This window comes from Dermacentor andersoni, chromosome 1, assembly GCF_023375885.2.
Source record: "Dermacentor andersoni chromosome 1, qqDerAnde1_hic_scaffold, whole genome shotgun sequence".
NCBI classification, from domain to species: domain Eukaryota; kingdom Metazoa; phylum Arthropoda; class Arachnida; order Ixodida; family Ixodidae; genus Dermacentor; species Dermacentor andersoni.
This window is the reverse complement of record NC_092814.1, coordinates 54,394,069-54,407,719: the sequence shown is the minus strand read 5'-3', so window position 1 is coordinate 54,407,719 and position 13,651 is coordinate 54,394,069. Positions and strand designations below refer to the sequence as shown.

Genomic DNA, 13,651 nt, shown 5'->3' with positions numbered 1-13,651 from the left:
TTGCCTGGGAAAATTGTTAGGAAGTTTACTCAGCTAATGGCACTGGCACGACTGCCATCAGAGCCTTAGTTCGTCTGTTTAGCTGTTAACAATTTTAGTCTGTACTAGTGGCTGTGCCTACATGTATACCAATCCGTATAAACCAAAACTCGTGCTAGGTGGCTTGGTGTGGTAGAAGTCTTGTGGGTGTAAACAAGCCATTTGAGTGAATTTGTAGACAATTTTTACCTACTAGTTTCTCCAACCCAAATGGTTTCACAGCTAGGCCACAGGTAAATTCACTTAAACATTTTCATTTAGAGTATGTCCACATTTATTTTTAAGTTTGCAGTTTTGCGACTGCTTTTAGGAGAGAGTCTCGTCGGAAGCCATTTTGCTATAATTATGCTCCGGGCAGACATGAGCATATCCAGAGCTTCATCTAAAGGTGGGTCCTCATCAAAACTGAATAAGAGGCACTGCACGCTCTATCTTGTTGGCACACTAATAAGGCCTCCAGCCTCGTCCTCTGGATCCTCCTGCAGCTCTGGGAGGTCACAGCTCTAGAACGGTAAAAAAGAGCAAGAAAAGGCCATGGGGCTCCAAATTGGGCAGTTTCAGATTTTGCGTATGCAAAACGACACGCCCAGCTTGCATTCTTTTGTGATTTGCGGTTTTGTAAGCCCAGTGGTTTGAGTCTCCTATAACTGTGTAAGTAAAATCTAAAACCCTATTGTCGTGAGCCACTGTGAGCAACAGTTAGTCTCCTGCTTCCTTGATTTATGACCCTGCCATATGGCATCTTTAAATGTTCCTGAGTCTGTCAGATCATACTCTTAAGTAAAACATCAATGGAGAGCAGAAACAGCACATGCCAGCATAAAAGAATTTTTAAAAATCCGAGGGCGCCTTAGCACTTCTGAGTTGTGAATGCGAAAGCATTAATGTTGAATTGAGCACTGCTGAGCGATCTTTCAATTTATAAACTCGCGGGCAAGCAAGTGCGTTGATATGCTTAGCATCTAGGAGGTGCTCACTTGCTGCATTTTGATTTGGTCTTGCCGAGGCACTAGTAGAATGCAGGCGAGAGCTTGCACGGACAAGGTACGCGCAGATACGCGGGCTCCCGAGAGTGAGGGTGACGTGGCGTCACGGCCAAAGTTGGTCACAGCAATGGCCTCTACCCTCGCGCAGCACCTGGCATGCCATAGTTGCAGCAGCTGTACCCTTTCGCCCGCTCTGCTCCATCAAGGTGGGCATATGACATGGTGGCACAGCCAATGAGAATTTAGGTGCAGTTCTAAAGGGAATGCTTTGTTTGCCCCTTCGAATTTCCTACTGCTGCTGCTGTCTGGCACACCGCGTCGAGGGGTTGTTCAAAGCGTGTGTATACATGACAGGAATGCGGCAGAGAAGAAAGGTGACGCAAGAAACTCTTTTGGACCTTTGCGCTGTGTCAAATGTGCACAATGCCCTTTGGAGCTCCCACGACATCGCCAGCTGTAATTAACCTTGACCCCCATGCAAAATCATTGCAGAAATTTCAGAGCTTACCTTTCTACTAACATGCAATTCCAGAGGAAAATCCAGAGGCAATCTAGATAAGGGGTTGGTAGGGATGAGGGGGGAGTGAGGCAGAGAATTGGTAGAACCAATGCAGCCGTGAAGTGTTCACTCACAGTTGCTATACGAGGGAGTTGACATGAGAACGGAAGGAAACGCTACTTCTATAGACGCGACAGCGGTTGCAGGCAAACAGAAGTTAAAGGTACAATGGTACGGTACGTTTCTGATATTCCTGAAAAATAAATGCCATGCAAATTTGTCAAGTAGATAACTTCATGCAGGCGCACCGTAGGGCAACACTACAGAAGCGGTCACACGTCAAATTAAGACTTCTGTGTCTGCCGCATTAGCTTTGCGGCTGTGGCATTGCTCGAGGTCATGGATTTAACCGAGACCGTGGCAGCCGCATTTTGATGGGGCTGAAATAAAAGATGCCTGTGCACTTAGATTTAGGGACACGTTTACGAACACCACGATAACAAAATTAATTCGAAGTTCAACACTACGGCGTGCCTCATAATGCGATTGTGGTTTTGGCACGCACAGCCCCATAATTCTGCCACGATGCAATGTGCCATTTGAGACAATTGCTTATGCTCAACTCTCTCGGAGGTTAATGTTGTGAAGTATGGCGGAGAAGAACTCCTCATGCAAACCTACCGCTGTGTGTTTTATGTACTATGCAGACAAGCAGCAGTGGTGCACGCAAGGTAATGTTTAACATCAACTCGCATGTGAGACTAAACATTGAAGAAATTAAACATTCGCAGTCAATATCACTGCTAATTATCATCAATCAAAGCAAATGGCACAGAAAGCTCTGGCTTCGCGTTATTCCCACAGTGCGTGGTATCTGCATAATTCTTTCACTTGCCCAGACAAATAGCCTTTTTCGCTCAATGGGCGATTTGATGCTTTTGCATAGAAAGAAAAAGAGATGCCACGCATGCTACTGTAAACGAACTCAATTGGGACCTTCCCATAGAGCGGTTCTTTATAGAATGATCCAGTAGCACCCGTGCCCCCTCCGAAGTTTTCCGGAAAGGGCTCTAGGGAGCTCCATTACTCGGATCATTTGAGCAGTTGCCTGTACCTTTTGACTTAAAATTTTATTGTGGCTAAAAGCTTACTGCATCATTTTCGGTGCAACGTGCACAGCTTTTGATTTATACTTTCGATTTATTTATGCAAATCCTGAAAATACGAGGAACGGTCATTAGAAGCACCAATGGCGGCTACCTCATCCGTATTTTCTCATTTAAACATTTTTAAGTTTCATTTTCAACACCATGCACAAACACAATATATTTAATATGTACACAGGACAAAGTTTATTATATCTTTTAAAGGGAATGAGATAGCCAATTAGCAATTATTTCTAGAGGTATGGATAGCATATGCCTATAGAGAATGGATATGTTGTATGTTCATCTCGCTTCAAGTTGCTTTGCATGCTTTTTTGATCCTAGAAAAAACCTGCAGACGCTTTTATCAACGGCGTGTAAAACGCACCTCAACCATATGTGTCTCGGTATTGGTTCTCTGTCCAGTAGGCGGTGCTAACGACTCGTGAAAAAGAAAAGAAACTTTTAATAATTTACAACATTTATTAGGGATGGAAACAATGCCACTTGCATGCAGAGGTCCTAAATATATAGATAGTTCACTGGGCAACTGCGAAATGAGGCCAAGCCGAATGCTTTACTCGGACTCGCAATAATAAAAAAAAAAAACATAGAGAAAGGCTGCAGTTCTGCCGGAAAGGCAAAGCAGTATTAGTGATGGCATAAGTGTATATACGAGGGGGAGGGGGGGGGGGGGCAAAGTATGTGTCATTTCCTCCCCACAAACACTATTGAAAGTGGGCACTTTCAGCTGCACGCTGGAAAGTCCAACAAAACTACAGGTGAAGCTAAATTATTTTTCTTGATAGAGTGACCACAAATGTAATGCTTTTCTTTACTACGCATCCCCTGTTTGGACAGCGAGGATTGTCTTTTGTGACTTCTCAGGATGCCCTGTAGCAGACGACGCGGAGGATTGGCCATACACACTCGCGTTGCAGAGAATGCCTGGCGCTGGGCAGTTACTGCCCTAACAAATGTCAGCTTGCGCAACCTGCATCATGCCCAATTTTTTGGGACCACTATTTCCATGTTCGAAAGCACAATCAGCTTGGTACATTTAACCTGCAGGTGAGGAGGAGGTGCGGATAAAGTATTAGAATCAGCCGCACCCAATGACTTGTGTGCCGCATAAAATTGTTGGTTTATCAAATGCTGGAACTATTTTATCTCTGTCTGGAGATAACCTGCGCAGTGTTGCAGTCTCAGTATATTATCACCATCAACAATCTAATCAAACCTCTTACAGGTATAACTGTCAAACTTTGTGTTGTCACAACTTTTTGTAGATATGCTTGTGAAAATGACGTTGGTCAAACGTCCAGAACCATTTCGATGCCAATAGAACACTGACTTGAATTTTTTTCTAAAGGCATGTGTCACTTCTGACTTTGAAGATTTCGTTTTTAGGCCCTTCTTAAACGAGAGCTAAACTATTACTTGTTTCCTGGCAGGAGAAAGAAATGGCAGATATTCCGTACTTTAAAAAATGGGGGCCACTTTTTGGTGATGTGTACCGAAAATTCACACTGTGTAGGTTGCTTATGTGCTCTGAAAACAGTAACTGATAGTTGCTTTCTCCCAATTCTTATGCTTTATACGTAGCATTTAGTTGTTTTCCCCTGGTATCCTCGGTAAAATATGCGGGGCATGGTGTTTATATTTATTCAATATACGAAGCAGTGTTCCAAGTGACGAGCGATATATGTTTATTCTGTGTAGTTTCATTACAGCCTTTGAAGAAAGTTACTCATTGAAGCGTTCCAGAGTGTCATACTGCCGCAAATCTAAATGTTTCCCAGACTCCTAAAACAACAGCGCAAGAGACGGTTGACTTTCCGTGAAAATAGAGAGAATTTTAAATGCAATGCATTGCAAAACTTTCACTTTGTTGCTTTAAATGGAAGTGTGGCAGATAATTACTAAATCCACATTTACTTAAACATCAACTACAGTTTTTTTTTTTTAATTATTAAAATTGTTTGTAGCAAATGCACATTTCTTATGTTGCGCTGTACTGCTACTGGGCAGGACCCGGGACCCTTATGAGGCACTCATTGCCTTTTGTCCACGTCATCGTCATCATCATCATCATCCTGTTCTATGTCTACTACAGGACGAAGGCCTCTCCCTGCGATCTCCAATTACCCCTGCCCTGCCCTGCACCAACCGATTCCAACTAGCGCCCATGAATTTCCTAATTTCATCTCTCCACCTAGTCTTCTGTCATCCTCAATTGCGTTTCCCTCCTCTTGGTACCCATTCTATAACCCTAATGGTCCAACGGTTATCTAACCGGCGCATTACATGACCTGCCTAGCTCCATTTTTTTCTCTTATGTCAATTAGAATATCATCTATACCCGTTTGCTCTCTGATCCAAACCGCTCTCTTTCTGTCTCTTAACGTTATGCTTAGCAATCTTCGTTCCATGGCTCTTTGTGCGGTCCTTAACTTGTTCTCAAGCTTCTTTGTCAGTCTCCAAGTCTCTGCCCCATATGTCAGCACAGGTAAAATGCAATGATTGTACACCTACTTTTCAATGATAATGGTAAGCTTCCAGTCAGGAGCTGGTAATGTCTACCGTATGCGATCCATCCCATTCTTATTCTTCTGTGAATTTCCTTCTCATGATCAGGGTTCCCTGTGATTAATTGACCTAGGTAAACGTACTCCTTCACAGACTCTAGAGGCTGACTGGCGATCCTGAACTCTTGTTCCTTTGCTCGGCTATTTATCATTATCTTTGTCTTCTGCATATTGATCTTCCCGCCCAATCCCACTCTTACACTCTCTCTATTAAGGTCCTCAATCATTTGTTTGTAACTCATCTGCATTGTTGCTGAATAGAACGGCAAACTCATCATCGGCAAACCGAACGTTCCTGAGATATCCACCGTCTATCTTTACTTCTAAGCCTTCCCAGTTTAATAGCTTAATGAATACTTCTTCCATGCACGCAGTGAATAGCATTGGAGAGATTGTGTCTCCCTGTCTGACCCCTTTCTTTATAGGTATCTTCCTGTTTTTCTTGTGTAGAATTAAGGTAGCTGTAGAACATTTGTAGATATTTTCCAAGGTATTTATGTAAGCGTTCTGTACTCCTTGATTACGTAATGCCGCTGTGACTGCTGGTATCTCTACTGAATCAAATGCCTTTTCATAATCTATGAAAGCCATATAGAGAGGCTTATTATACTCTGCCGATTTCTCGATTACTGATTTCTGATTAATGACATGGATATGATCCATTGTAGGATATCCCTTCCTGAAGCCAGCCTGTTCCCTTGGTTGACAAGTCCAGTTTTGCCCTTATTCTATTGGAGATTATTTAGGTAAATATTTTATATAATACTGGGAGTAAGCTAATGGGCCTATAATTTTTCAGTTATTTAACGTCTCCCTTTTTGTGGATTAGTATGTTTGCATTCTTCCAGTCTTCTGGGACCCTTGCAGTCGATAGACACTCCGTATAGAGAACCGCCAGATTTCCTAGCATTATGTCTCCATCTTTGATTAAATTGACTGTTATTCCATCCTCTCCTGTCGCTTTTCCCCATTTCATGCCTTGCAAGGCCCTTCTGACCTCATCTCTAGTTATAGGAAGAGTTTCTGTATACTGTTGTTTCAAATAGAGTACTCCTGAGTCCTCTGGGTACTGTACAGGTAGGTCAGTATAGAATTCTTCCGCTGCTTTTATTATACCTTCGAGATTGCTGATGATATTACCCTGCTTATCTTTCAGTGCATACATCTTGGTTTGCCCTATGCCAAGTTTCCTTCTGATTGATTTCAGGCTGCGTCCATTTTTTACCGCTTCATTCTTTCTCACGTTATAGTTTCGAATACCACTTATTTTCACCTTGTTGATCAGTTTTGACAGTTCCGCGAATTCTATCTCTTGAGTTGGACACTTTCATTTTTTGTCGTTTCTTTATTAGGTCCTTTGTTCTGAGCACGGAGGAAGGGAACTCAGGAGAGGCCCTGAGGTCACTCTTTGTGAAGCTAAAGTGAAGCCGGAAGTTGGCGGTGCTCATGGCGTTGCTCCGCCTATCGGGCCAGCTCTCCTCTCTTGTTTACATTTCTCGAGAAGCCACGCCGCGCTGCGCGCAACCGTGGTGCTCAGACGCGCGCGCTCCGCAGCAATACTAAACAATCGTTAGCACGTTAGCATGATTCCGCCAAAGAGGGCAATATTTCCCGCGGATATTCCTTCGTCCGTTGCCATTGCCGTGGTGCGGTACATTGCGTACAGCGTTGCATGCGCGTTCATTTCACGAACTTTAGTCCCTCGTGTCCCACCTGGCCACAGCAAAATCCGGGAGAGCACGGTCCAGCTAACGCAGGGCAACAAAACACGGGGACCAACGCGAACCAGCCCGCACGGCGCCTTTGCCACGGTACGAAACCTACGGAGCAACACGTGTGAGCGCACAGCACCAAAACAAAGCCGCCATTGTAACCCGAAAGACGTGGCCGCCACCACCGTTTATAGATTCTTAAAAAAGCTTTATAAACGGTGGCCGCCACGGCAAAGAAATAAAAATTCAGCAATAAAGAGGAGAACCTACTACGTCATTTCCTCCACACTTTTCTCCTAGCGCGCGGAGGGGGTAGGGCCTCTCCTCAGTTTCCTTCCTCCATGTGCGAATGTGTATGGGCGTCTTGCGCTGGAGTTTGAGGTATAGTAGCGGCGCCTGGTGGCGGCGCGGGAAACGGCATCTGGGTCGTACCAGCTTGGGTCGTATTGAGCCCTGGCTGTGGCGAAGCACGTTTCTAGGCCGAGTTTTGCGTCGATTCGCACTTTTTTCTGCCCTGTTGCGAGTGCGAAAAGGCTCGTAACTTCTCACAGACCACGTCGACCACGCTGCGAGCTGGTCGCAGCCTATAGTTTAACGAAAACGGACTCTCCGTGTGCCGTGGGACGTAATGCTGGAAGCAGAAGGAATCGGCGACGCCGATCCGGAGAGACCTAGCTCAACATCGAAAAAGCGTCACCGTCGATACTGCTGCGTCGTGGGCTCCCATGAACAAGAAGGCCTGAATCCCAACATCCGATTCTATCGTTTCCCTTCAAGGCCTCACGAAGCGGAGCGTCGGGCGCGCTGTATAACTGCAGTTCGTCGCGCTGGGTAAGCGAAACTTCGCGCCATGCTGACTGCTTCACCTGTCTTGAAGCTTGCTTAATTATAGATCTGCGTTCTAAAATTCGGTCTTTTGCACCTACAGTCCCGACGGCAGACCGACATAGCAGCAGGCATGGCTGATGATTCACGATTCGAAACCCGGCCACAGCGACAATTAACAATTCGACCGGTGCGAAGTGGTGAAATGCCCAGGTGCGTGCAAATGAACACAGATGGCCGGGCTGATTCGGTGACAATTCACTACCCCACTACGAGCAGCACAGGTTAGAGAGTTAAATGTGCTCATACTTGACCTCAAGCCAGCATGTTGAGGCAGCGCAGCAAGATAGTAATGATTACAGCAGAGCGATTTTCGAGCGTTGTCAATAAAAGCTACATCAAGCGAGCAGCGCACGAGCTCGCGCTGCAGCGCGATTCGCACGTACGTGCGAGCTCATATGCGCATTGCATCAGTTATTACCAGTTACTAAAAGGGACAGACGGCCGCTACTACAACGCAGGCATAACTACTTGTTTAGCGGCATGCAGTCAACAAAGATTGCAGGAGACCCGTCGTTTCGCGGCATGTCGAAAGACCGCTGCCGTCGCGGCGCGTACGATCGTGCGCTCGAGAAGTTCGTACATCGCGGCATGCTGAAAGACCACTGCCGTCGCGGCGCGTACCGTCGTGTGCTCAAGCAGTTCCGTACACATGATGTCTGCTTATCGCTGCTGTGGATTCATTTATAGCGAGCATTTCCTCGCGCTTGTGCGCCTGAATCTAGCAGCGTGCAAACCTTACCTGAAGTTCCACTTCGTACGCGACTCGCTTCACTTGCGATTGACACCGCGCTAAAACTTCGCCGCTTAATTCTTGAACGGCATACACGTATTCGGCACTGCATAATTTCTTGCCTTTACGCAGCGTGCCACTCCTGAAAAAATCTTCGGCGCCCGATATTCGCTGCAGGCCGTGATACAACACAACCGAAAGTGGCGGGTCTATATTGTAAACGTGCTTCCCGAAGCAGACGACCGAGCTTGGTACGACCCATTTTAGGACAGAGGGCGCTTTTTAGCACCTTTTTCGCAGCGCCCCCTGGGCAATGCAAGAGCCCCATAACTGTAGTGTTCTACGCAGATGTGTGTGTTGGCTTTCCTGCAGTGCGTTTTCGGCGCTCACGAACGAATCAGTGAGACAGAAAGCTTCGCTTTAAAAGAAGTCCAACCGAGAAGCAATCGCGTACGCGGTGCACCGATTCCGATCACGCTCAACAGGGAATTTTCACACTTTCGCTCGTCGCTACTATAGGTCTGTTCGATTCAGCCAAGTTTCTCTGCACCTTCTGCACCTATTCGCGGTGCACTGCACCTAGACCCTCGATTCCCCGAGGTGCAGCAGTGCACCCTGCACTCCCGTGCTCGATTGAACGGGGTGCAAGGCAAGGTGCCGCCGCGGTGCACTGCACCCTTGAACCTTGCAGCGAGTGGGTGCAGCCAGGCACCCCCTGCACCTTTTCGTTTATGGTGCCGTGCACCTTTTTTCTGAATCGAACAAACCTCTTAAATGGCGAGAGGAGGCGATCGCGGAGGTTTACAGCGGATTTCATACAAATAGCTGAATAAATTAGGTCTGATATAATGGCCCTGTCCCATGGCAGGCTCGTAAAAATCTTGACAAGAAAGCTAATCGGCCCTTACACGAGTTTATCGGCCATATCAATTGTAGTAAACATTCACTTACTAATTAAAATAATAAGCATAGTTTAACGCATGGGGTATGTAAACCAGTAAATATATCACTGGACGACTACTATCGAGCACTCGCTGTGATGCTGGCATTACGAAGAACGCAGACAGCGGGGGCGAACCGTTCGCAGAGCGGCGATATTCTCTGCGACTCCACAAATTAGATTCATCGTCACCATCTGCCTATTTTTATGTTCACTATGCAGTACGTACGACCTGTAGCGATCTCTATTTACCACTCTCTGAACTAATTAGACTATCTGCGGGTGCGGAAAGACGGCCTGCAGCGCGCGTGAAGCTAGCAGCCATCCCTGCTTGCCCTGGATCCTCGCACCCACCATTGGGTTACCAATACGGCCCGCGGGTCGCGTAAGCGCCAGTCGCGCACGCTCATTCGCAGCTTTAATTACCTATGGCTTTACTACAACGCGGATAGAGGAGAAGACGCGTAGGCTCCTTTCCAAGCGCGCGTTCCATCACGTGACCTCCAACTAAACCAAATATTTAGCGCGTGGGAAGAATGCCCATCAAGCCGCCATGTATTTCTATTACACAGGGCTCTTTTCCATGTTACAATCCCTATTTCCATACGTACATTAAACATCAGTTGCGAGTGAGCGCGTGTGGTGTGTGTTTCTAGGTCCTTCGTGTTTTTAGCGCTCTAAGTATTTATTATTATTATGCGTTACCAACTAGCCCATCTATCAATCCTTTTGCTTAACCTCCAAATTTTTGTGTAATTTTATATATGTTATGCCTAATCTTCCCAAATGACATTTCGTCAGGAAGATTTCTCGTTGTATCTATGAGCATTGAAACTTTCAGAAGGTGTTACATAACTTTTACCATTGATGTTCATTTGTTCCACCAAAAGCGATGGGTTACGGAAAGTGTACTAGACACACTCTATTTCCAAGTTACAACCAACTCTAGTAACTACTAGTAATGGCGGGACAGTAGCCACCGTAGCCAGCCAGTCGAACATGTTCGAACTGTTGTTATTAGTATAAACCCTTCTCTCATACTTGGGAAACAAAATCGTTTTTGATTGTTAAAAAATTATAAATTAGTGGTTATAATATTTTGATTGTTATTTTGTTTAAATTTAGCTGTAAATCCGATTTGCATAGAGTACATCGGTGACGAATGCAGCGCTATTTCCTTGCCACTCGGCGTTTTGTTTTTTTTCTTGCGACCAGTGCGGCCAATGAAGAACTTCACTTTTTGGCGCGATTTGCACCAATGGTAATCGTGTCTTCGGAGCCGTTTCATCGCAGTGAGTTCTGTGAGCAATTGCTTTTTTAGCATGCACATACTCTTTTCGTGCACACTTTACCCAGTGCGCCTCCTAGAACAGCAAAACAAGTTTTTGTCGCCATATGTCCCGGAAAGTAGGCGGAAGAATGCTTGCTGACAGGTGATTTGTCCCGCGTTCGCCAAGTACCATCTTCTAGATTTTGCCGGGTCAACATGAAGCAAAAAGTGAAAAGTGACAGTGATGTTGTCGAAATTGAAGCTCAAAATGGACATTCACTGCGCACTTGTAATGGCTCGGAATCGACATCAAATGACAGTGACAGCAGCGAAAAGGACGCGCGTTCTGATTGTTCGAAATCGTCAGGCGTCTCTCCCACTGAGGAGTCCGTTCGGCGCAGCAGATTCGGAAGAGTGCGAAAACCCAACGTCAGTCCTTGCATGGAATACACTCCTATAGTTCGAAGGTATTCATCGCACAACCGCGAAAAAAGAACACAATCTCGCAGCCCGCCGTCACCATCGCATGGTCGCGAGATACAGTCAGCAGCGAGCGAGAAATTTAAACCTACCGAGTCTCTACAGTACCTCGTGGGAGACTTGCTTTGGTCGAAAATAGGCCAGCATCCCTTCTGGCCTGCTATGGTTTCATTTGACCCGGTGAGTGGAATATACACGAAGGTAATCAGGAATAAATGTCGTATCTACCATGTTCAGTACTTCGGAGTGGCGGCTCAGCATGGCTGGACGCTGCCGAGCCGCGTTCTACCGTTTGAAGGGCTCGACAAGTTTGTGGCGTTGGGTGATTTGGAACGCGCACCGTATGCCGTGCCCACTCGCAAGCGAGACGCCTGGATGGTGGCGGTTGAGGAAGCGGTTACCGCAATGCAAATGACACGAACGCAACGCAAACTTGAACTTACTTTTGAATACTACGATCCGCCCACGAAGAAGCCGAGGACTGTACAACCGCCCAAGGAAAACGGCATCGTTGAGAAGGCCAAGGAAGAGCTGTGTCTCATCTGTGAAGCAACCGGTGCCACGCTGACCTGTACAGGTCCCTGTAAAAGGAGCTTCCACCTTGACTGCCTCGGCATCACTCAACCGCCTGTGGCCTTTCTTTGTGACGAGTGCACCACTGGTAAGTTGATTGCCTCAGTTAATTATTATGAGCGCGACTTATTTGCTTCAACCACCCTTGCAGCATTGGCATGATTTTCTGATCGAGCATGTTCTTTATTGATGCTGTATTATATTTAAAGAGTGGAAGTTTATTCATTTCAACAAACTGCATTGAAGTATGTACTAATACTGTTTGGCAGAAAAATGTCTTGATTGCAAGGCCCATGAAGGTGATTTTTTATTTTTATTTTTTACACGATTGCATTGGAGCCGTATTCGTGCATCTCATCAGTGGAATCACAGTGATTGGCTACGTTAAGTAGTGAAAGGGGACCAGCCTGTAAAGCTTGAAGCACTATGAATAATTCATTCGTAGCCTGACTGTGTGTAGCCGAGCGTTTACCAGGTTTTGACCTGAGACTTAATCAGAAAATTACACTATGTCACACTTAATGTGGACAGTCACTGAACGTCAAGCATTTGGGAACTGCAGGAAAACTTCTGTTGCCTTTATTGGAAATATACAAATAAGAGTAAGACACGGGAACTCTGATTTTAGCCTTTCTGTAGGATACATAACAAGCAAAAATTATTTTTGAGAGCTTGTGCATTATTGCTGTCTTAGCAAAAACATTCATGTGTGGAGCAGTGCCCAAGGCACTACTAACGTTGAGGTTCCTCGGCCTCTTCCCAGCCAAATTTTACCATTTTGGCTCTCGCATTGCATCAGTTGATTTGTGGGGTTGAACAATTCATAGCTACTCAGTGGGCTGTGAGGGATGCCGTAGTGAAGGACTGGATATTAATTTTCACCACCCAGGATTATTTAATGTTCATGCAAAGCATGGTACGCAAGTTTTCTTGCATTTCACCCACATTTGTATGTGGCCGCCACATCCAGGAATTAAAATCGTGATGCGGCAGGTATAGGCAAAGCAGTGCCCATCTGGTCTTGTTAGAAGTCAACATGGTAAAAGACCTTTTCGAACAGCCGGCCAGCATCACATCTTTGTGCCCGGTGCATCACCTGTTAAGTTATTTAACCGGATGCCATTATAATAAAGCAGATAAAAAACCAGATCGAAGCTGTTGGCAGATGGTCTCAAATTTCCAGTGATGCACTGATTTTTTATAGGTGCTGCTTTTGTAACTGCTAAGTAGTGCATTAACACGGCAAGCTGGGCGAGTTGGTGATTTAACATCTTTCTATGGGTGGGCAGTCCAACCCGGACGAGAGGAAGTACTGCGCTTGTATTGTGTACGTCCTCTCGTCTTTCGTCCGGGTTGCGCTGCCCACCCATAGGAACATGCAAGTAGTGCAGTTGCAGTATGATTTTAATCACTTGTTTTGAGGGAGAATGAGCTGAAGAACATGATTGTGCATGACCATAATACTAGCAGCCATTTTATTCTGCCTGAATTTCAATAGGGAATGCACTTTTAAAGTGAACCTTTCTTTGTGAACCCTCCCGGACTTTCCTGACCATGGCTGCTGGCTGGCTGGGTGCTGCTGCTGTCTTGCTGAATAGCTCACACTTTTAAAAATGTTGAATTACGTGCTCACCCGCCATGGTTGCTTAGTGGCTATGGTGTTGTGCTGCTGAGCACGAGGTCGCGGGATCGAATCCCGGCCACGGCGGCCGCATTTCGATGGGGGCGAAATACGAAAACACCCGTGTACTTAGATTTAGGTGCACATTAAAGAACCCCAGGTGGTCGAAATTTCCCGGAG

The 13,651-nt window shown here is 45.9% G+C and overlaps 1 protein-coding gene and 1 long non-coding RNA gene across 2 annotated transcripts in view; one reads left to right on the top strand and one right to left on the bottom strand.

Annotated features, from left to right (window-relative positions):
* Nucleotides 1-289: 289 nt before the first annotated feature.
* Nucleotides 290-7,304, bottom strand: LOC140213061 (uncharacterized). The gene is made up of 2 exons (XR_011889991.1): nt 7,240-7,304; nt 290-1,576 (listed from the first exon to the last, which is right to left on the bottom strand). It is a non-coding gene; the product is annotated as an uncharacterized lncRNA (long non-coding RNA).
* Nucleotides 7,305-10,744: 3,440 nt separating this feature from the next.
* Nucleotides 10,745-13,651, top strand: part of NSD (Nuclear receptor binding SET domain protein) — a 46,083-nt gene continuing 43,176 nt past the window's right edge. The window contains exon 1 of the mRNA XM_055061499.2: nt 10,745-11,938. Coding sequence (XP_054917474.1) covers nt 11,014-11,938 — 925 coding nt within the window. The 5' untranslated portion in view covers nt 10,745-11,013. The remainder of the gene's footprint in view (nt 11,939-13,651) is intronic.